At 39.7% G+C, this 22710-nt stretch overlaps 1 protein-coding gene across 4 annotated transcripts; it reads left to right on the forward strand.

Moving 5' to 3' along the window:
* Positions 1-1761: 1761 nt before the first annotated feature.
* MORF4L1 (mortality factor 4 like 1) lies at positions 1762-19738 on the forward strand. 4 transcript variants are annotated; one of them, XM_027522014.1, is made up of 13 exons: positions 1766-2008; positions 6012-6058; positions 7884-7951; positions 10734-10850; positions 12138-12224; positions 12581-12661; positions 14199-14224; positions 14660-14748; positions 15679-15780; positions 16768-16856; positions 17334-17506; positions 17785-17869; positions 18992-19738. In XM_027522014.1, exons 1-13 carry the CDS (start codon positions 1969-1971, stop codon positions 19074-19076), a joined length of 1089 nt encoding a protein of 362 aa, XP_027377815.1. In that variant the 5' UTR covers positions 1766-1968; the 3' UTR covers positions 19077-19738. The 4 variants fall into 4 exon arrangements, with proteins under 4 accessions (XP_027377817.1, XP_027377815.1, XP_027377816.1 ...); XM_027522016.1 differs by lacking the exon at positions 10734-10850 and having other exon boundaries at positions 1762-2008; XM_027522015.1 differs by lacking the exon at positions 12581-12661.
* Positions 19739-22710: the final 2972 nt, after the last annotated feature.

Raw genomic sequence — 22710 nt, forward strand, 5'->3', positions numbered from 1 at the left:
GAGCATGGAAGGGCAACCCACTCCAGTATTCCTACCTGGAGAATTCCATGAACAGAAGAGCCTAGAGCCTAGAGCAATAGCTGACTAGTCCATAGCCTTGTTTTGTTTTTCTGCTTTTTGTTTGCTTGTTTTTTGGTTACCTAGGGTGGCCTGCAGGATCTTATTTCCTTGACTAGAGATTCAGCCTGGGTCCCTTGCCCTGGAAGCACAGACCCAGGGCAAGTCTCACTGTCCTCATTTTTATATTAAACGTGTTTTGAATTATTGAATAATTTAAAAATATTTTGTATTCAAAACGTTAAAACAAGTCGTGTACTTCAGAGTTTTGGTGTGGTGGTGGCGTCGGCAGGAGGCTCCTACCCCTTTCTTCGATATTTTCAGGAGTAGTGCAGAGCAGATGCTATACAGACAAATGGAGTGAGGGTTCTTTGTGGGTTTCTGTGGTTAGAGAAGGGGCTGTGTTAAGGGAAGGTTGAAGGAGAAACTGGAGTCAGATAAATGGAGAGGGGTCTGGAACTCATTGGGTACACCGTCTGTTCACGGGGGGGGGGGGGTGGGCAGAATTTAGAAAGGCATGGGGACAAGTATAAAGTCTGGAGGGACGGTTGGGGGCTATTTGTGCAAGGACTTCAAATGCCAAGGTAAGAACTTTGGTATGTATCCTCCTTAACTGTGTGTTGAGCACCAGTTCACCATTCAGCCTGTGCAATTCTCACAGGGAACCCATGGGAAGGTGGTCTTATTCTCCCCATTTTGCAGCTAAGCACACGACAGACTTTTTGAGTAGGTGAACCACGGGAGAAAATTCCTTTAAATCCTGTGTATATTCAATAGTTAGTGCTCAGTCTCTCTGTCTTTGGGACCCCATGGTCTGGAGCCCACCAGGCTCCTCTGTCCGTGGTATTTTCCAGGCAAGAATACTGGGGTGGGTTGCTATTTCCTTCTCCATGGGATCTTCCCGACTCAGGGATCGAATCTGCGCCCTCCGCATCTCCTGCATTGCAGGCGGACTCGTGTATATTCAGTAACAGCAACTAACTGTGCCCTAATAACAACTAGATGACAAAAAATTGCACAAGTAGGGTAGGTGCAGAACCCCGACGTCGGTACGGTGTACGTGTAGTGTTATTCACGGTCGCCTCTTTCGGCGGCAAGCCGAGCTCCAGCATCTCTAAAAGCCAGAGGTCGACCCCTCAGCCTGCCCAGTGTCGCCCGCTTCGTCCCATTTCCGCAGGTCTCGGGTGGGGAAGGGGAGGCCCAGGACCCCACAGATGGCCGTCAGCACCATCAAACAAACTGTTAGTGAGCTTGCTGAACGAGGAAACATCCAGACGCAGACTCCATGACCTACCCCGTTTCTGGCCAAGATTGCTGGACCTGAAGCTTCCCTGTGCAGAAACTGCTCAAGATGCTACTGGAAAGGGGTTTCAGAGGCCGCCATTTCTCTCTGGCCATTCCCAAGCCCATATCGTTGCGGCCCTATATTGCCCATGGACCTCCGCAACTGAGCCTTTCCCAACTTCTTTTGTGTGGGTTAGGCAAAGCCTTGCTGTCCCTCGCTAAGACAAGAACTTAAAATCAAATCTAGGAGAAAAAAAAACGCCGCCGCCCCTGGGATGGGGGTGGGGCAGGGCGTTAAGGGTGGGGGAGGGGAGGAGGCCACCGCCCCGCCCCCGCCCCCGCCCCTCGGCGCCTCCAACGCCTCGGAACTACCAATCCCGGCGTGCCCCGGGGCGGCGCGGGCGCAGGGGCGCGTGCGCGGCGGGCAGCCGTTGGCTGGAGTGGCAGTTGCGCCGGTCGCGGTGCTGGGCGGTCTGTGGGCGCTGGCAAATCGGGCCCAGGATGTAGAGTTGGCGGTGCCTGACGGCGCGTCTGACGCGGAGCTGGGTGGGGTAGAGAGTAGGGGGCGGTAGTCAGGGGTGGTGGGAGAAGGAGGAGGCGGCGGCGGCGGTGGTAAATCTTTTATAAATGGCGCCGAAGCAGGACCCGAAGCCTAAATTCCAGGAGGGTGAGTTTGATCCCCTGGGGACAAAGCATGTAACGGCCCGGAGAGGGAGGCGGTCTCGGGACGGTTGAGATTTGGGGACCGGGGATGGCGAGGGCCGTGCCTCGAGGCGGCGGCGGGCAGGACTTTGTGCGGAGAAAGCGCATTGCGGCGAGGTTTTTCTGTGCTTCGTGAGGATAAAAACCCTTTGGGAGACGAAATCGTTAGGCAGGCGTTAGAGTGCGAGAGGGAGCCGTTGCCTCGTGGCACAGCCTTGGCGCTGTGTTTGTTGTCGTTGAGAGGAAGAGGGCGCTGAGAAAGTAGCCTATTGTAGGGAGGCGGCGGGCGCGCCATGGCGGCCGTTAGGGGAAGTGATGTGGCGTGGGGGAGGGGAGGCGGCGGCGGCCGTTCCGGCTCCCCCGTCCGCGTGGGCGTCCGAGGGTTGGCGCTCCGGGGCGACCTCGAGCCGCGAGCGGGTAGCTCGCGGTGGAGCCGCGGAGCCGCGGCAGGAGGGGGTTGGCTTCGTGTCTCGGGGCGGGAGAACTGCGTTGTAAGATGGCCGCTGCAAGATGGCGGGCGCATCATGGCCGCCGGCGCCCGGATTCCCGGCTCGCGGCCGCAGACGCCGCTTTAGGGCAGAGGAGCGCCCCCTTCTTCCCCCGCCGCTGATCGGGAACCGGTTTTTCGGCGCTGGCCCCGGGGAGGTGGGTGGGGACAAGAGGAAAAAGCGCTAGCGTCCTGGTCGGCTTTGTGTCGCCCGAAGGCATCCCTTTGATCTCGGAAAAGCGGAGTGTCGGTGTCCTATGGGAACGTGAACGCGCTTTGGCTGTGCGATGGCTTGTAAAGCGATAATTAAAAACTGCCTTAATGCGGTGTTACGTCCTCATTTATGTGAAGACCCGTTGCCTTGATGTCAGCCTTTTAAGTACGGCAGTGGTTTAATTGCAATAATTGATTAACAGTGATTTGAAAGTTGAGTTTTTATTGTCTCTGATCAACGTGAAGGCTGACTGTAGAGAGCTTGATTTCCAGAGGAAGACAGCTCTGTAATTTTCACAATTACTGCATCTATTAATTTATATAGTGGAGGTTTAACAGTAAACTAGAGTGGACATAAAATTATGTAAGGCAAGCAAGAACACTTTAAAATCCTCATTCACATTATTGTGGTTGTACGTGATACCACGGATGTCGAGACGTCTGCAAAAAATTGTAGGGATGTTCAAACTTTGATGTGCGTTAGAATTACTTTGAGTCATACAAAACCCAAGCGTATTGTAACAGTATGGAATATTTAAAAGATTGCCGCGGAAGTTTTCCCTGTAACTGGCCCTTAATACCTGCTTTCTCTCACTCTGAGAAGCTACGTGACGACTACTGTGGATTGCTTTTTTTTAAACTAGATGTTTTAGAGCAAGGATTCTTGATCTGGGGTGTTTATAATTCAGATCACCCCTTGTACTTGGACAGGAAAAAGGTTCTTCTATTTTCTAACTAAAATTAAATCTACAGTTATGATTACAGATTTCCTCCCCCACAGAAAAGCAAAACAAGACCCTCCCACAGTAGTATTAGCTGTATGTTTTCACATCCCAGCATTAAAGTTGTAGAAGATACATTCAGATGTAATGTACGCTTTTCGTTGTTTCAGAATTGTGGTAGTTCCCTGGATCAGCAGCTAAATGTTGATTGTATCAATTAAGGAGCTCGTATAATACCATAACACATGATGTTTTAAATGTTTTTATAACTGTCTCAGTATAGTTCGTTTCTTTTGTAGTACGGTTTTACATGTTTGTAGAAACATTCTGAGAAAAGGCCCAAAGACTTAACCAGACTGAAGGGTCCATTGCACAAAAAAATTAATCCTCACTGTAGGACATCAAAGGAAAATGACACAGACTTGGAACAGTTAAGGATGGCTTTCTGGAGGAAGTGCTTTAGTTCTAAACTGGATGGGATGGTAGAGTGAGGGACAATCCATATGCTGCTGTAGCAGTGAATTGGAGAAGAGGGCGGCCGAGGATGAGTTGGTTAGTTAGCATCACAGACTTAAGTGGACATGAATTTGCGCAAACTGTGGGAGATGGTGAAGAACAGGGAAGCCTGACGGTGCTGCAGTCGATGGGGTCGCAGAGTCGGACACGACCTAGCGACTGAACAACAAAAGGAGCCAATGTAGCTCTATGGTTTTGAAAGCTACCTAAGAGTCTTTGCACTTTGCAGACATGTTTTCTACTCTTGTGTCAAAGTTGGGTTGTATAACCATCTTTTAAGACATTATTATTATTTTGGGGCTTCCCAGGTGACCCTAGTGATAGAGAATCCATCTGCCAGTGCAGGAGACGGGAGAGCTGAGGGTTCTCTGCGTGGGTAGAGACGCTCCCCTGGAGAAGGAAAGGCTCCACTCCAGTGTTCTTGTCTGTGGAAAATCTCCATGGACAGAGGAATCTGGTGGGCTACAGTCCATGGGATTGCAAAGAGTTGGACAGGACTGAGTTATTTAGAAGAGAATATCTTGTAAGGAGAAAGGAATATTCTGTTGGCACTAGCAGAATTATATTAAAACACTGCAGAAGAATTGAGCTTCTGTAATGGTAAAAATACGAATGATGGGAAAGTTTTTTTTCCTGATTCTCTTTTAAACTGGAAAATTTCTCTTGTTAAATAATGGTGCAACATATGTTACAAGCATTTTTTCAGCACAGTGGCTGTTCTGCACAGCACTTGGTCTTCCACTTGAAATGTTAAAGCAAAAAGTAAAGAAAACTATCGGGCACCTAATAATGGGGGCAGGGGAGGGGAAGGGAAGACCTTTGGGCTTGTCAGGAGGGTGGCTGATGCTGGAATTTGAGTAGTATTTCTAGTAAGAAAACCAATGAGAGGATGAGGAATTGGAATCTCATCACCGTTGAATTTGAGAGCATTGGGCAAAATTAGCTTTGCATTTTGAATACTATTAAGGATGGAAAAGTTCAAAAAAAGTGAGACAGTGGTTTGCTCCTTCCCCAATTAACAGTCTTTCCACTTCCAGGAGAAATTAAGCACTTGTTTTGTTGGGTCATATTCCTCAACTTACTGTATATTTTTTTCAGCGGGATATTAGGGATAGATGGCTAGAATGGATGTCAAAGGGCTGTAGCCTCAGTGTGGTTGTCTTTGGTGGCAGCAACCAAAAGGAGGGAGACACTGGTAAGGCTATTTTCAGGGTGCCTTTTAAAGAAAGACTAAAATTAGGCACACAGGTCTCCCATCTTTGGTGCTTCGGAGTAGGCTGTATACCTTCCTCTGTCCTTGTGGTCTCATTCTTGTCCACGGTATTCAGCAGTGGCTCCAGCCCAGCTTTCTCTTGATATGTGTACTCAACTGCTTACTAGATGGCTCCATTTTGGGTGTCCTGTAGCTACTGTAACTTACTCCAGAATTGATCTGAAACCCCCTCTTCATTTCCTTTTCTGGATAATACTTCCACCATGCTGGAAGTCAAGTTTAAACTGTTTCTACTTTGGCTTAGTTGTCCTTCTCACTGCCTTTGTTTCATACCTATTTCTGTTATTATTCCTGACTTTGAGCGGAGTCACTGGTTTCCCTGTTGCTTGTCTTCACTTAAGCTCGGCATAGACTTAGCGTCAGGCAGTGGTTCCTCACAGTGGACCACTGCACAAGAATTTATGTGTTTCATCTGTGCTTTTGTATTGTTTTCCTCAGCTTGGGCCCTTGAAAAATAAATCAACCCTGTCAGTAGATAGCTATAGTAGATTTTATTTGCTTAGCAGGTGATAGATGATTTGATGATTTAAATAGATTGATATCTTAATTGTTTTTGTTTCCATCAAATGCTGAGGTGTTTTTTTGTCTTGAAATTTGATCTGAAGTGTTGATGTATACATTCCCTTATCCACTCGCTTATTAGTTTTTTGAGGAACACCATAGTACAAAGGTGATGGCTCTCCTAGATGTGAATATTCTTATATATGAAGAGAAATCACAACTAACAGTGCTTTTCCCCCGTTTTTTCCTTTTACAGGTGAGAGAGTGCTGTGCTTTCATGGGCCTCTTCTTTATGAAGCAAAGGTACAAAACCCGTTTTCTTTTAAGAAGTTAGTTGAAACTACTGGTTTGATAGTTGAAACTACTGGTTTGATAATTAGATTTCAATGATGGGTAGCTTTAGTGAGAGCTACCTTTTTCGTAGATTTTCAGGTTCATAGTTCCTCATCTCTTTTATTGTTGTCTTACTGCTTGCTCAGTGGTTCACATAAAGCATCCTGCCATTCGTGTTTCCCATCTGCTAAAGGCAAGTAGTTGGAAAATGTTTGAACGGAAAGGTAGAGGTTTGACTATGGAAGCAAAATAGCATTATTAGTTAATGACTTATGAGAAAATACTGCCAAAGTCAATTTTATTGGCAAATATAATATGCTGAGTAAGCACTGAGTAAAATTACGTCGAGGGTAAAGCTAACATTTCAAATGAGTACATTTAACTTTTATTTGTTAGATTGGCAAAGTTTGAATCCTGGGGCATTCCTTTTCTGTGTATCAGTGTTGCGCAGAGGTTATAAAAACTGATTTTACATTTAACCAAAGATAAATTGGATGATGCATTAATGTTTTTAGTGTTTTGTTTCTGTTAACTTTTAGCACAAATATTTAAGCCGTGTCAACTATTTTTGATAATTGTTTTTAAGAAAATAAACGGTAAAGCCAATTTCTGTGTATGTTCTTGGTGAATAGTTTTTGTCTGTGAAAAAGTCGTAACAGTTGTAAAGTGTCAGTGTTACTAACCATTTTACTTATTTTGAATACATAATAGGTGTATGTTTTTAAAGCTCTAAAATGACTGAAATTGGATTTATGGGATGGTCAAGAACTTCATGTATGTGTACATAGATCTTAATGGTATAATACCAATACAGTTATAAATGCGTTTTAAGTCCCAGTGATCATTTCTGTCATTGAATGTTGTTTCTGTTGTTAACTAGCTTCTAGCAGGCTCTTCTAAACTGGCAGCTTTTTCTGCTCTGGCAGCAGAAACACACCAGGGAACAATTTTAAATGGCAATTGGAGTAACTTCAACTATTGTGGTTCTCTTGGTTTGCCTCTGATAAAAATTTTTAAAATCCAAAACCAGATAGTCATCGCTTTTTCATGGTTAATGACTTCCACTAATCAGTTTTAATTTGTTTGGCTGCTTTTAAGAAGAACACGGGGCTTCCCAGGTACCACTAGTAGTAAAGAAGCTGCCTGCCAATACAGGACAGATAACGTTTGATCCCTGGGTTGAGAAGACCCCCTGGAGAAGGGCATGACGACCCACTCCAGTATTCCTCCATGGAGAATCCCATAGACAGAGAAGCCTGGGGGGCTGTGATCCCCAGGGTTGCGAAGAGTTGGACACGACTGAAGCAGCTTAGCACACAAGATGACAAGATGTTTTTCATCAGTCACTTTGTTGCTGATAATCAGAATAGCTTATTGCCTTGTGTAAACTAGTGAGCTTTTAAAATAATGTGGTGTAAATATTTTTCTTGAGCTGAATTTGTTTTTCCAAATGTAGCTTTTGACTAGCTGGACTTTGAGAAAGCACAACTACAGCTTTCATTAGCTGTTCTTAGATAGCCTGTGTAGCCCACTGATTTAAGGTTTAGGGTAACCTCCAGTGCTTACTGTTCTTTAGATTTGTTGGACTAACTCCCAACAAATGACACTATGACTGTTTGGCAGTATAACTTTGAATACTAGTCTAAAGGCTTAAATAGTGTTCTTTTCAAGAGTCTCATTAGGTTTATTTTGGCCACCAAAGAGTTACAGTGTTGGATAGTTCAAAATTAACCAGGTAGTCTTTTTTTTTTTTCCTCCATTATTTCTGAATAAATTTTTTTCTTTTTTATTTCAGTGTGTAAAAGTTGCCATAAAGGATAAACAAGTCAAATACTTCATCCATTACAGTGGTTGGAATAAAAAGTGAGTATTAGATTTTTTTAAAGCAATTTTTATTTATAATTAACAAGTTGGCTTTGTGTCATAAACGGATAGAAGCCTGTGCTTTTTAATTTTTGTGCAGTTTTACTGTAAGTACATACTGGGGCAGAGGTGAACTTTGTAGTATGTTGAAATATAGAAATTAGGGTTTACTGCCATTTTGTTTTACATTCTGTGGCCTATTTCTTGTGTTCTGGTATAACGTCTAATAGTCATTAACCAGATTATTTTCTAGTTTTGGTACATTTTAGGGCAGCTTGAGTTTTTTTTCTTATTAACAGACTTAGCGACTACAAATGATATTTCAAGCAGTTACACTCAAAACTAGTTGGGTTTTTCTACTAAGGAAGGGGGAAAAGATTTAAAAATTGCTTTATTTGGTTGGATGTATTGACCAAATCATGTTTTGAACTTTGAAAGCATAATTAATAACAGTGAATTCATGTGGTTCACTTTTAGCATATGGTTTATAACACAGGTACAGAAATAGAATTACAGAACCTAGTTTTCCACTCTGAAGAGCTATTAAAAAAAAAAAAAACAGTGATGTATTGATGTTGCTGGGAATGGACAGTGGTTGTAGACTGAACACATTCTAGAATATTCAGCTTGTGGAGCTCTGTCAGTGATGGGTCTTTCTTGGATCTCACAAATACCACATCTGACAATTGACTCATTTTTGGTGCTTGTAATTGAATAGCTTGTAATATTTACTCTGAGAGGTTTTTAATTTTACTAATGGTGTTTTGTCCTTCAAAGATAGCACTTACCAAAAAAAGTAGTTCTTGAGGGTTTTTTTTTTTTTTTTTTAAGCTTTATGTCAGCTCAGCCATGCCATCCGATTTGATGTATACTTTTGTTTTGGAAGGGTTTTTTTTTTTTTTTTTTTTGACATTTACTGATCTGTTTCTGTGGTCTTTCACACAGTCCCTTAGCCAGTGAGTTAGTTTTATTAGAAGATTTTTTCACAAGATAGTTCTAGCTAAGAAATAGTATCAGTTTCTTCCATTAGTATAATTGTAGAAAAGTGGAAATCTGAAATGTGTAGAAGCACATTCAATAAGTTGCTTTTTCTTCCAGTTAATAATTAAAATATTCCTAGTAATGACAGTAATATAGTAACTCAAAGTGACCCTGTGAGCTTTGAATCCCTTTGGTCTTAACAGAAGTAAACTTGTCTCTGATTTTAAATGGGATTTCAGGATTAATACTAAATTGAAATATCCAGGAACATTTATCTTCTGGAACTCCATTTTACAGCTTTCCCTTCCCCTTTAAAAAAAAATGTTGAAACTGTGTCTTTCATTCGGAGAAGGCAGTGGCACCCCACTCCAGTACTCTTTGCCTGGAAAATCCTATGGACGGAGGAGCCTGGTAGGCTGCAGTCCATGGGGTCACTAGGAGTCAGACACGACTGAGCGACTTCACTTTCACTTTTCACTCTCATGCATTGGAGAAGGAAATGGCAATCCACTCCAGTGTTCTTGCCTGGAGAATCCCAGGGACGGGGGAGCCTGGTGGGCTGCCGTCTATGGGGTCGCACAGAGTCGTACACGACTGAAGTGACTTAGCAGCAGTGTCTTTCATTACACTTAGGTTTTATATAAAAATACTCTGGTAAAGTTGAGAGTGTATTAGGTATCATGAAAATCTTAATTCTGTATAGGAAAGCAAATATTTATGCATATCATGAATGGGAACTTTAAAGGAAATAAAAGAAAAACAGATAGCAGATTCATGGACTAGGTCTGTGCCCCATCTCCAGGTACACTTTAAAATAATTTAGGATTACATCTTAATAGCTGTGAACACAACTTTTGTGCTTTCATGTATAGTATTTTCTGTTAAATTCCATGTAGATGTGTATAACTTCAAGACTGGGTTTTAAGTGACATTTCCAACTTAAATTGTAGAAATACATAAAAAGTTTGTATTTTTTGATAGTATTGCCTGAAAATGTTTTTTCCTTTGTTACAGTATCTAGTAACACAAATAAATGATAGGCTGCATAGTTTTTTGTATCTTTGTAGAGGATGTGTTTTTTGTAGTTGTCTTGTTATGTAGATAAATATATGTAATTTGTAATATTGATCGTTAATAATTATTTAGAGGGGCCTTTAAATTTGTACAGAATGTTTTTTATTTAGTGCTGTGTAAGTGAAAGCCGTAGATCATTGTGACTTTGGGAATTAATGACAAGCTACCTTTAGAAAGTTCTGAAATTCTTTTGTTTGAGCTGCATGGAAAAATTTCTGGATGTTTGGCCTTCAGATACTACCCCAATAGTGATGTTCCTCAGAGCAAAAGACATCATTTCATTTTCCTGTGGGTTAGCAACTGTTTTCAGCGCCTGGCATTTAAAAGAAACTTTGTTTTTAGATCAATGTCCTTATTTAGATGCATTTTTTATGAGAGGAAAGGAATTTTCAAGGTTCTCATGTGGAACTTTCTAGTAAATAAAAGTTTGCTAATTCCCTTTAGAGAGAATTGGAACAGATATAAGTAGCAGTAGGAATAAGATCCTCATTTTGCAAATGGTTTATAAGATACCATACTTTTAGAAAAGACTACACTGGAAGCCCAATCTCCAAATTGGAACTTTCTTAAACTTCAGTAAATATATACTTCTTCAAAAGCACAGTAGATACTCTATTTGTTGACACAGACATTTAAATATTCCATTTGTAAATAAATCTTAATAAAGCGTAAGCAGAATTCTACACCTAGTTACTGAGATTACTTTGTACTATGCTGTCTGTATCAGAAGTGCTGTGAGGCCCAGGCGCTCTGAAAAAACTTTGAAGACACGTGAGGATATTGTAGCCCTTTTTCCTGTTCCTGAAGGAGCTCCCTCAGTACACCACCCCTTCCTGACCTCTAGGTAAATGCATGTTTTAAAGTTTTCTCTAGGAAATCATGTTGAGGGTTGCTTTTTATTATTTATTATTCTTTTGGCTACCTTATATAAGAGGTCAAAGGTGGGAAGTCATTAAATAAAAGACTTTGAGGATACAGTCTAATTGTGTCACTAAAGGAGCTCCATCAGCAGGAGGAAAAAAAACTTTGCACAAAAAGTTCAGCACTGCCTAGGAAATATTCTTTTTCTCTTTGGGGAAAAAAGCCACATCAGAAGTCTTGTTTTGAACAAGATCCTACTGTATAGCACAGGGAACTAACTATATTCAATATCTCATGATAAACCATAATGGAAAAGATTATGAAAGGAGTGTGTGTGTGTGTAATCTATTATAGAATCAGTTTGCTGTATAGTAATTAACACAATATAAGTCAGTTTCATATCAAAATAATTTTTTTTTGAAATCTTGTTTTGAAACTTTTCTGAGTGCCAGAATGCTTTATTTAGCAGAATAGTTTTTTTTTGAAATCTTGTTTTGAAGCTTTTCTGAGTGCCAACTAGATATTTTTAAGAGAGTGGTTGGTTCTACCTTTTGATGTTTAGGAAGCCAAGAATATTTTGCCTTGGAAATTGGTAAATTCATTTGTGAATGAGTGATAACCATTGTAACACTTTAGTCTTAAGTGAGTTGATGTAGGTGGTATTGAGTTTTGTAGACCTCCTATTATGTTTCTCACGGAGCTTGAGTGTTTATCTTCTATGCATCAAAACTCTCAAGTGTTTTTTTTATATCTATTATTTAATTCTCTTAACAGTCCTGTGAGATAGATAATGTTTATCCCATTATACAGGTGAAACTACGGCACAGTGAGTTCTGAAATTTTGTATCGGAGATAACCAGCTGGTTTTAGTTCTTTAAGAAGTCATTATGGATTCCTGTCCTTTTTTTTTTTTTTAAGTTTTTCAGGTGCCTTTATTCTGCAAGGATAATTACTTAGGGGCTCTTAGGTTATGTGCTGTTATATGCTGTACTCTTATGCCATTTTAAACAAACGATTTGGATAATCTTTTAGACTCTGGCACTTTGGATTTGGGGTATTGCTTCTGAGAATGTTTATATTACCATTTTATAGTACAGATTTTCTCTAGACTTTCAGTCTAGTTGAGAATGGATTTGTAATGCCAGTTCATCACCTTAGTTTAGAGAAGTCCAAACTCTTGCCTCTTGGATTTAAAAGAAAAAATTGTAGAACAGAGTCTGAATACTAATGAAATATTTTTGAATGATATTTTAACTTTTCTCTTTTTCAGTTGGGATGAGTGGGTTCCAGAAAGCAGAGTACTCAAGTATGTGGATACCAACTTACAGAAACAGAGGGAACTTCAGAAAGCCAATCAGTAAGTTTGTTTGCAACATGAATAGGAGAAATGCCTGTAAGTTAATTTATGGAAATGGAATCCACAGCAGAAATCATGTTGGCTGCCTGCTTTTAAAATGATTCTTGATATCTGTCAGCTGCTGTTACGATTTTGATCTCAAGTGATCAGAGAGGCCTTTTGTAGCCTTTTTACTCTAACTTTCTTGAATTGATTTTTGTAAATGTGTTATCTCTTTGTCCAACTTAATAAAAATTTTGTACCAGAATATGTATAGCCTTGGAACTTCAATTTGAATATAAATTTCAAAATGGAATCAAGCTATCAATTCTATATAAATATTTTATGATGATATATCATTGAAATTATTTTTGAAGGGAGCAGTATGCAGAGGGGAAGATGCGAGGGGCTGCCCCTGGAAAGAAAACTGCTGGGCTGCAGCAGAAAAATCTTGACGTGTAAGAAGCTCTTTGTTTTAATTTTATACACTGTGAAATTCAAGCTTGATACACTTAGAATTTGTTGAAAGTGGAAACTGGAACATTGTTGTGATTTGAAAAATGCCAATGAGAACTTCATTGGCGTTGGGTAATTGAAACTACATACTGATTACATATTGATTCCTTAATTTTCCTTAGCAATTTTTTTTTTGCCACTTAACTCATTTTTAAGTGTACAGTTGGGTGGCGTTAAGTACATACACAACCCCTCCTTTGTTTAATCTTTACTTTTTTGGCCGTACTGGGTGGCATGTGGGATCTTAGTTCCCTGACCAGGTATCAAACTCTTGCCCTGTACAGTTGAAGTGCTGAGTCTTAACAACTGAACCACCAGGGAAGTCCCTTACAATCATTCAAGTTAGAACAAACATGTGTGCACATAATGTGTTTTTCTTTTACAAGCATTAGCATTGGATTCTCAAGGTACAAGTTTTGAGATTTGAGGGGTAGATTTGCTTTTTAAGTATCTTTTTCCTTGAGATTAGATTCTATTGCTTTTAGACCTTAACTAGTGTGACTTTACTACCTAAAAATTAAAGATAGTATTGAAGATAACTATGCATTTTGAAATGTTTGCAGTTTTATTTTTGGAGGTAAGAAGATAATTAGGCAAGGATTAATGGATTTGGTAAGATATTTGATTTGGTTAAGATAATTGATCGGTTTGGCCAGGATTACTATTTGAGATTGATTCATAGCTTTATTTGTTAATAAGTGGTAACATATTTCCATGATCTGGATCTTTGAAAAACTTAGAGTAAACACAGGTAATTAACATTTATAAATACTAAAAGTAGAAAAGCAAACACATTCAGATGTAATATGATGGTCCCTCCAGGCATAATCTATAATCATGGCTTTATAAACTTTTTTCCTTTGCTCCAGAAATAATTAGATATTATGTCAGGATTAGTAATTTACTGTCGGTGCATATATAAATAGCCATGAGATAAATTACTGTTAGACATAATAGTCTAGACACAGGCTTTGTTCTGTGGATGAGCAGAGTGTTTAGTGTTGTAAAGAAAGGAATGTAGTTTCGAGAAGAAATAAAGTGAAACAATTTGACCAGTGAGAGTGTGAAACATAAGTCTAATGTCAAATTATGCTGGTTCCAAAGTAATTGGGGAAAATATTTTAATCTTTGGAGCTTTTTTGTGTTTGTTGATCTAATAGTTTTATGAAGCAGGTTCTTTTTAATATAATTTACATGCTATAAACTTATTAATAGACATAAATAATAAAACCCTGGGAGAAGATCTCATGATATGGTTTTGATTTTTCTGCTGTCTAGAGGGAGATGTGGATTGAGCCAACTATCAGTAAAAAAGTCCTTGAGTCTTGAGTAGTAAATAAGAATATGCAGGAAATAAGATCAGGCAAAGATCCCTGATCTTACCATCAAGGCAGTATTTCTCTGTGGACTCAGTCTAGTAGAAGGGAATTTAAACCAGAGACGATAGTGATAATTAGCTTTTTTCTTTTTTCCTTTCAGGAAGACAAAAAAGAACAAACAGAAGAGTAAGTATATTAACTGTTTGAATTAATTAATTTGTGTTTATAACATTTGCATTTTGAATTCATTGTTAAATTTTAAGTTACGAAGTTTTAGAGTAAGCATATGTTGATGGTCTCATGAGTCACAGCAGTGTTACAGAATTAGGTACATAGCCATAGAGAACTGACATCCTTTCTACTGTAGAGAAACATAAGCATTTATTGTTTTTGTTTTCTTTAATGACTGACCCTGAGATAACTATATTTTAGAAATAGATGGTAATATTAAATATTGCTTTGTACTAGATGTTTGGTTGAGCTGTTCATGAGAGGTATATTTTTGGTAGGAATATGATTCTTCAATGTAGATTTAAGTAATCTATATAATGGACGGGTCAAGGAGTAAAGAGTTACTCATTAAGCTAACAATCTCCCTTCCTTACCCCCAAATTTTTACAGCACCTGGAAATGGAGATGGTGGCAGCACCAGCGAGACACCTCAGCCTCCTCGCAAGAAAAGGGCTCGAGTAGATCCTACTGTTGAAAATGTGAGTCTTTCTTAAATTTATGTTAATAATAGCATGTTAGAATTTTTAGTCTGTCCTGTTACAGTACGGATAAAATAATCATAGAACTATTGACTCTCTCAGAAGCATTGCTATAGCATGCTTTAATTACTGAAGTGAAAATATTCTTTTTTAGATAAAGGATATATTTGTATACATCTTTATTTCACGTGTTGCACTAGATGTATTCCTTCAGGTTTTATCCCTAACTCATCACATGTTTGTTTTAAGCCCTGTGTTCTTGTACAAGACTAAATAGTTCTTTGGTATTAAGATTGAATTGACTTACTAGGTCACATTAAATTGATTTACTGATTTAATAAATCCACAGAAAAATGCCAAGAAAGCCTATCAGTTACACGTGTATGTGTGTGGGTATAATAGTTTAGGATTTTTACATAAGTGAATTAAATGTCTATAATTTATTATATTTATAATCTCCAGAGTTATGAATTTGAAAAGAGGTTTTAAAAGTGTAACTGACCGTTTACATTTCTGAAGCTGAGATTAAAACACCAGTATGTTCTGAAAATTAGACACTTTTAGGCAGTTACTGATAGATTAGAAGATACGTTTAATCTTAAACATTAAAGATGTAACTTTAAGATAGTCGTGTTTGGGCTTCATCATTGAAGATGTGGTTATTTGAAATTAATAAGTTTTGAAAATACTAAGTTAAAATGCATCAAGTTGGAGAGGTCATTTATAGAAGAAGGGAAATTTGCTTTAAAATAAAAAGCCTTCACATGAAGTAGACTATCAAGATTTTTTTCTCCCAGGAGTTAGCTGTATGATCTTAATTCATTTCACTATTTCCAAGTCACAGTTCCATCTGTCTGTTTGAGTAAGAATTTATCCCAAGGGCATGTAAAAGTTCAGAAAAGCTTTTAGAAACTATTCCTTTTTGTTTAGGAAGAGACATTCATGAGCAGGGTTGAAGTAAAAGTCAAGATTCCCGAAGAACTGAAGCCATGGCTTGTGGATGACTGGGACTTAATTACCCGGCAAAAACAGGTAACTTGGTGTTACATAGATTGTAATCTATATGATAATGGTCTTGCTAGTGTAAAATTTTTTTTCTAAAGGAAAAGGCTGTAGACTTGGACATCGAAGGTATGACTGATGGGAATTTTAATTCAGGGACTAGACTGAGCACTTTTATTATCAGAAAGGACTGGGAGAGGAATAAGCAAGGTACCTGTACAAAAGACCATGCATTTACAGTTAGTTTTACAAAGGTTTAGATAACTGTTGGCAGTGGCTAGGACACGAATACATCATTCTGAAAATTGATTAAAAAAAAGAACCATATTATTTCTTGTTTAATATCATTGAAAGTGGGACATCATTACATACAGTGCTGCTAATGGAAAGTAGAAATAGGAAGCACACAGTACTTCCTGCAGGTATTTGTGATTTCCAAAGGAACCTGAAGCTGATCAAGCTCCTAGGACAGAAGAATCAATTTCTTAAAATAGAAAAACAGGGGTAGGGGAGAAATGGGGACTGTGTGGGATGGGCATCAGTCATAGGCTGTGCAATATGTGGACTTTGAGTCTTGATCTGTCTCTGAAGCTAAATGGCTAGGTTTAGCTCCCTTCTCCCACTTACTGTGTTTGGCAGCTTTTTGTGTTTTAGTTTTTATGTTTAATGGAACACTGGGTCCCAACCTTGATGTGAAGATAAAGAGTGTATTAAGCTAAGTGTTACAGGCAGAATGATGCGTAGTGACTTGATAACACGTCAGAGGTGAATTTATGTGCAGGTGTACTCCACATGTAGTGAGAGTTTATCTGTCCATTGTGGCAGCCACTAGCTACATTTGGCTGTTGAATTAAATTTTTAGTTCCTCAGCCACATGATCCATGTTTTAAGTGCTGAACAGTGCCCTTTTCTTTTTGGTAATACTATTAGGTGATCTTTCATTGCATTAAAACTTTTCCAGTGTACTTTTTCTTTGAAAAAGAAGGTTAGTATTCAAGTGTATTTTTGTTTTCAAAGCTCTTCTATCTTCCTGCCAAGAAGAACGTGGATTCTATTCTAGAGGATTATGCAAATTACAAGAAATCTCGAGGAAACACAGATAATAAGTAAGAAAATACATACATCTTTGAAGTATACCAAAGACATTTTAAACATTATTTCTGAATAAATTATCTGAAATATGTACTTTAAAACAATACCATCAGAAACTAGCAAAATAGAATTTCATTGGTTACAGATAAGGTTTAGCTGGTAAACATTTATTAAAGGGCCAAGTCAGTAAATGTTCCAGGTGACATTGAAAAAGCTAATCTATATAACTATGTGTATAACCATTTAAAATACAACTGTTTGTAAATGTGAAAACTAAAATCCATCCCTACCTGTGTGTTGTAGTGTGCTCACCAGTAGTTTGTTTTTTTGAATTGATTTCTTACCTCTTATTAAATCTCTCTGTTTAGCAGAGGTTCATTGTCATTGGTTTAGCATTTAATTTCTTACCCTCATGTTGGTTGACTGAATTTTCATCTCTTAATTCATTCAGTGACCTGCTCTGAAGGTAGATACTTTTGTTCCCTTGTCAGGGAGTATGCAGTCAATGAGGTTGTGGCTGGGATAAAGGAGTACTTCAATGTGATGCTGGGCACTCAACTGCTCTACAAATTTGAGAGGCCGCAGTACGCTGAGATCCTTGCGGACCACCCTGATGCACCCATGTCCCAGGTGTACGGGGCGCCACATCTCCTGAGACTGTTTGGTAATGATCCCTTTTAGAAAATAGTTTTACTTTTTCGCCTGGGGCCTTTGATATTTTTGTCTTTCCTGATTTATATTAAGAGGTAACGCAAAATAACATTCTAAAAGACTGTTTAATTCGAATTTGAACTTCTATTTCATATATATTAAAATCTAAAGTCAGTTTCTAAAATCATATGCCTTAAGGAAATTAGTGATGGTTGCATTTGCTTACATAATTAAAGTATATTCTCATAATGCTACCTTGGATGTAACTTTGACTTCATTCTTTTTAAATAGTACGAATTGGAGCAATGTTGGCCTATACACCTCTGGATGAGAAGAGTCTTGCTTTATTACTGAATTATCTTCACGATTTCCTAAAGTAAGTCTAAAAATTAATGCTTGAAATTAAAAACATGAATTTATTTAGTGTACTGCAAATTACTCTTGATAGATTAGCACTGTAGATACTATAATAGAACTAAAGTAAAACAGAATATATGTTTAGCGTATTTAAAATGTCTCGTTATTTTGGGGATGAACTAGGGATGGCTTATATTTTTGGGAAAATGGAAAGTGCAATCCTGATTTTTACAGTTTGCTGGAGGGCACTTTGGTAATATATATAAACATTTTAAATGATCGGCAGTTAGGCTTCTGGGAACTTGTCCTATAGAAATACTTTATATGCACAAAGATCTCCAAGCATGTTTATTAAATTGCTATTCATGGATAAGGTAGGTTTACATATACTGATCAAGAAAGATGTCCAAGGTGTGTCAATTTAAAAAAATTAGATTGCAATAGAGGTTGGTATGAGTACTCTTTTTTGTAGAGAAACATTTTCAGTCTTTGGAAAAGATTTGGAAAAATATGTATCATACTTAACAGGGAGTTATTTCTTGGACATAGGATTGGGAGAAGAGTTTTCTGTTTTTACTTTATATATAGTTCTGTATTTTAATTTTCTTAAAATGGCGCCATGTATTGTATATTAATTTTAAAATCAGTGTGAACTTGGAAATTAACTAGCTTTTATAGTCTTCTACCAGTGATGAATATTCTCTCCCTCCAATTTCTTTATGAAATAAAAGTGCTCTACTACTTGACATTTTAGGGCCCTTTGATTTTTATGGTGTTACTTTCAAGTTGAGATTTACTTGTCAACTTCTGAATCTGTAATATGATGGATTTCAAAGAGCTAAAGAAGACACCCTAGCTGTTAACTCTTTCAGGGTAATGGCACCTGTTAAGGGTGGTCCAAGCACTCAGGTTGGTATTCTAGTGACTCCTGTTTTTTGCTTCTTTGAAATAAGGGGAGTAACTCTAGACTTCCATCTTTTTTATGCATTGTTGTCTGGTATGTAACCCTATTTGAGTTAATTAAATGGTTGTGATATGTATTTTAAAGTGCTTTGTGTGGCTTCTGTATGTAATTGATAAGAGATTAGGATCAAAATACAATTCTTCTTCATACTTGTAATGAATAACATTTCATTTTTAGGTACCTGGCAAAGAACTCTGCAACTTTGTTTAGTGCCAGTGATTATGAAGTGGCTCCCCCTGAGTACCATCGGAAAGCTGTGTGAGGCGCGTGTACCCACCCATGTTTGATCTCTGTAAACACCTTTTTGTTTCTTAGTCCTTCTCTTGTACAAACAATGTACTTTGGAAATGTTCGTGTATAACAAAATTGATGTTTGTTTTCTGTTTGATTTTAAACAGAGAAAATAAAAGGAGTTACAGCTCCTTTTTTCTTTCCTTTTTTTCATTTCAAAGTTGCTACCAGTGTATTCAGTGATGGACAACAGAGAGACATACTGTAGAGTGTTTTATTGCTTAGTTGACAAAGCTGCTTTTGAACGCTGGTGGTTTCTATTCCTTTGACACTACGCACTTTTATAATATGTGTTAATGCTATATGACAGAATGCTCTGATTACTAGTGCCAAAGGTTCAATTCAGTGTATATAACTGAACACTCATACATTTGTGCTCCCCCCCTTTTTTTTATGGTGCTTAAAGTAAAGAGCCCATCCTTTGCGAGTCATCCATCCATGTTGTTCCTTAGGCATTTTATCTTTGCTCAGATTGTTGAAGAACGGTGGCTTGTTTCATGGTTTTTGTATTTGTGTCTAATGCACGTTTTAACATGATAGACGCAATGCATTGTGTAGCTACAGTTTTCTGGAAAAGTTAATCTTTTAGAAATTGTTTTTCAGATCTTCAATAAATTTTTCTTTAAATTTCAAGGAGCAGTGTACTTGTGTGGATGCATTACAGAACCTTTGTGTATTGTGTGTGTCTTCTTGTGTTCAGACAGTGATTTTTCTTTGAGGTGAGTGATTGTCTTGTTTTCTGTGGGATGCGAAGTTTGGCTTCCTGATCTGTCTTCAGTATCTACCTTCATCCGCCAGAGCAGCTTTGGTTGTCTGCTGTCTTGAATTCTGGCTGAAAAGTCAGAAGTTTGTATGACTATTTCTCTACTTTTCATGGAATGTAAATTTTGAGCGTTGAGGGAGTTTTTAGCTGTGTGACAGGTAGCCTTTTGCTAATTGTTTGAGGTGTTTACCAACATTATTCACAGTGCCTAAAATTTGAGCTCCTTCCCCCAACTTAAATACAGACCTCCTTGAGAGGGTTTGACGTGTGTTTCCTTGACCTCCCTCACCTTTGTTCTGTGGAAGTTCTTGAAGTCTCATCTCTGCTTCTAGGAGCATCCCATGATTTCCTTTCTGTTCCCCTGTACAGTCCAACCTGCCCCAGTGCCCAGGTATTCTTGGGAATGGTTACAAACCATAGAATCTACTGGCCAGAAGCTGGGCTTAAGCAGAGAGCTAGGCTCAGAGCTGTTTTTGTTCTTCCCCAGCTGTGTGACCGTCACTCACTGTCTGAGGCTTAGTCTGTTTTTGTCTGAGAAATGAGGTTAACACAACAATACCAGATAGTGGTTATGTACTGTTGACAGGTGAGTTGTCATTGTGATGAAGGAGCATGCTGTACTAAGTTGATCAGGCATGTTTGACTCTGTGACCTCATGGACTGTAGCCTGCCAAACTCCTCTGTCCATGGATTCTCCATACAGAAACACTGGAGAGGGCTGCCATGCTCTCCTTGATGAAGAATAGCTCTCATTTTACCCTGGTTGTCCTGGGACAGAATCAGTCAGCTCTGGGATCTTTTTCCCTCTTTGTGGCTTGGCAAAAAGATGGCTCAGCAGATGTGACTTTGCTCAAAGGAAGAACAGGCTGAGACTGGAGGCTGAATTGCAGAGGTTCCCCCACTGCTGACAAGGCCACCTCGTCAGCCTGGAAGCACCACTGTCAGCACAGACACCTCGAGGTTCCCTGCGCCGCCCCATCTGCATGGAACCTCTCGGCGCTCACCCTCAGCGTCCCCTGGTGAGTCAGGAAACCTTAGAAGGTTTGCACCTTTGCTGGTTTGAGGTTTTCCTGTCACCTATGCAGGTTAGAGGTGTGTGTGGGTGTCCAGAATGCCTCTGCATGGGAGCTTTCAACTGTCACTTGCACAGTAACCTCACGTGTTCTTTTACTCGTCGGAGACTTCATTGTCCAGGGGATTGGTGAGGTTCTCTGCCAGCAGGCTCAGCGTGGGGTTCACACATCCGTCTTCAAAGTTTTAGCAACTTCTTCAAATTCAATCCCACAAGAAAGGTCCCAGAGTAGTAGATGAGTACTTCCTTGTGTGCTCTTCACCTCTCAGATTTACCTCTTGTGTCTTTGTCACATTTTTGTGCACACATGCACTCTCCACAGAAAATCACTTTTATTTCTCTGAATCATTTGAAAGTAAAAATAATTGCATTTTTAAGTCTCAGTGCAAGATCCTGTGTGAGAAAAGCTGGACTAGAGATTTCATTATACACTAATTTATTGGAGGGGGCAGCAGATGGAGAGGGTTAACAGTATTCTCTGTCCAGAAATAGGGCACTGTTTTGAAAAAGGTAGGCCAGGTCAAGTTCACACTGATCTAGGAGCCAAATATTAAGCTAATTGGTTGAACTCAAGAGGGTTTTAAATGGCTCATGTGCAGTGAAGAGTATTGGGGAGCCTCCCTTCTCTCTTTCTCTGGCAAACCCTCAGAATAAGGAGAGGGGAGCAGGACCTCTTCAGGGGGCTCACAGGAGGGCGACAGATACACAGGTCATGTAGACTTCCTAAACAGCTTTGGGGAAAAAACACAACTCCTTAAATTCAATTCTAAGGGGAAGCTTCTTTATCCATAGAACGTAAGAGGTGTTGCCAACTGGTATGACCCACTTGGGCAGTTTTGGGCAGAAGAGCTGTGCCTCCCTCACCCCTCAGTCTCCTGTGACACATGATCATGTCTTTCATGTTTGTCTTGATTTGTCCAAAGTGGCAAGAAGGTCATTATTCCAGCTGGCTCTGGCCCTCTCTTAAACCCCTCCATCATGCTCAGGTAGCTCGGAAGTCCACTGTGCGCCCTGACCTCCCGCACCCCTGCGTTTGTAGTGCAGCCTGGGGGGAAGGCAGGTGGGTAAAGTGCCCCCTTGGCTGTGAGGTCTGGCAATAAAGCAGATACTGTATCTTAGTCCCTACAATGCCTTTGCTTATTTCTTAGCTCAACACCGGAATTGGAGAGGGATGCAATTAACAGCCCCAGGACTTTAGTTACAAAGATGTATGTGCCTTGCTGAAAGAAAGTCGACCCAGATTGACAGTTTTGATTCTTCTTCACAACCATTCCAAGTTAAATGCTGTTAGCCATGTGGTGCAGGTCCTCCTGTATCTTTTCTTGTGTACAGACAGACACGACTTGTTTCACTGGGGCCAGGGCCGAGGGGACAGATGAGCCCCGAGGGGCCCTGCCGTCCTGTGGTCTCGATAAGCCAGTTGTCAGATGGCTGGGCTGGTCCCAGCACCCTCAGGAGAATCTGGTTTGGGAAAGGTGCAAAAAAACCAAACTGAAATAGTCTTAAGTATTGCTTTATTCATGTTGCAACACTTAAATGTTGAGAATAAATAGAAAAGTAGGAATTGAAAATGAGGAAGAAGAAATGAAAGATGGGTGGATGGTCTCAGAAGAAGAGATGGATGTGCTTTGTCATGCAGTCTTGGGGGAGACTGGAGGGCAGCTGAGCCTGGGGGGATGTCTCCTGCCTCTGGGAGGGGTTGGGGTGGAGGTGGGCCTCAGGGTGTTGGGTCTGGGAGTGATGGAGGTTAGACAAACCTGAGGGCTTGGT

Source organism: Bos indicus x Bos taurus, chromosome 21, assembly GCF_003369695.1.
Source record: "Bos indicus x Bos taurus breed Angus x Brahman F1 hybrid chromosome 21, Bos_hybrid_MaternalHap_v2.0, whole genome shotgun sequence".
In the NCBI taxonomy this organism is placed as follows: domain Eukaryota; kingdom Metazoa; phylum Chordata; class Mammalia; order Artiodactyla; family Bovidae; genus Bos; species Bos indicus x Bos taurus.

Bases quoted from the DNA above. Each gene is read 5' to 3' on its own strand.
- MORF4L1 (XM_027522014.1), top strand. From the start codon at position 1,969: ATGGCGCCGAAGCAGGACCCGAAGCCTAAATTCCAGGAGG. The intron at 14,225-14,659 runs GTAAGTATATTA...AAATTTTTACAG, and splicing joins AAAAAAGAACAAACAGAAGA to CACCTGGAAATGGAGATGGT. The intron at 17,507-17,784 runs GTAATGATCCCT...CTTTTTAAATAG, and splicing joins ACATCTCCTGAGACTGTTTG to TACGAATTGGAGCAATGTTG.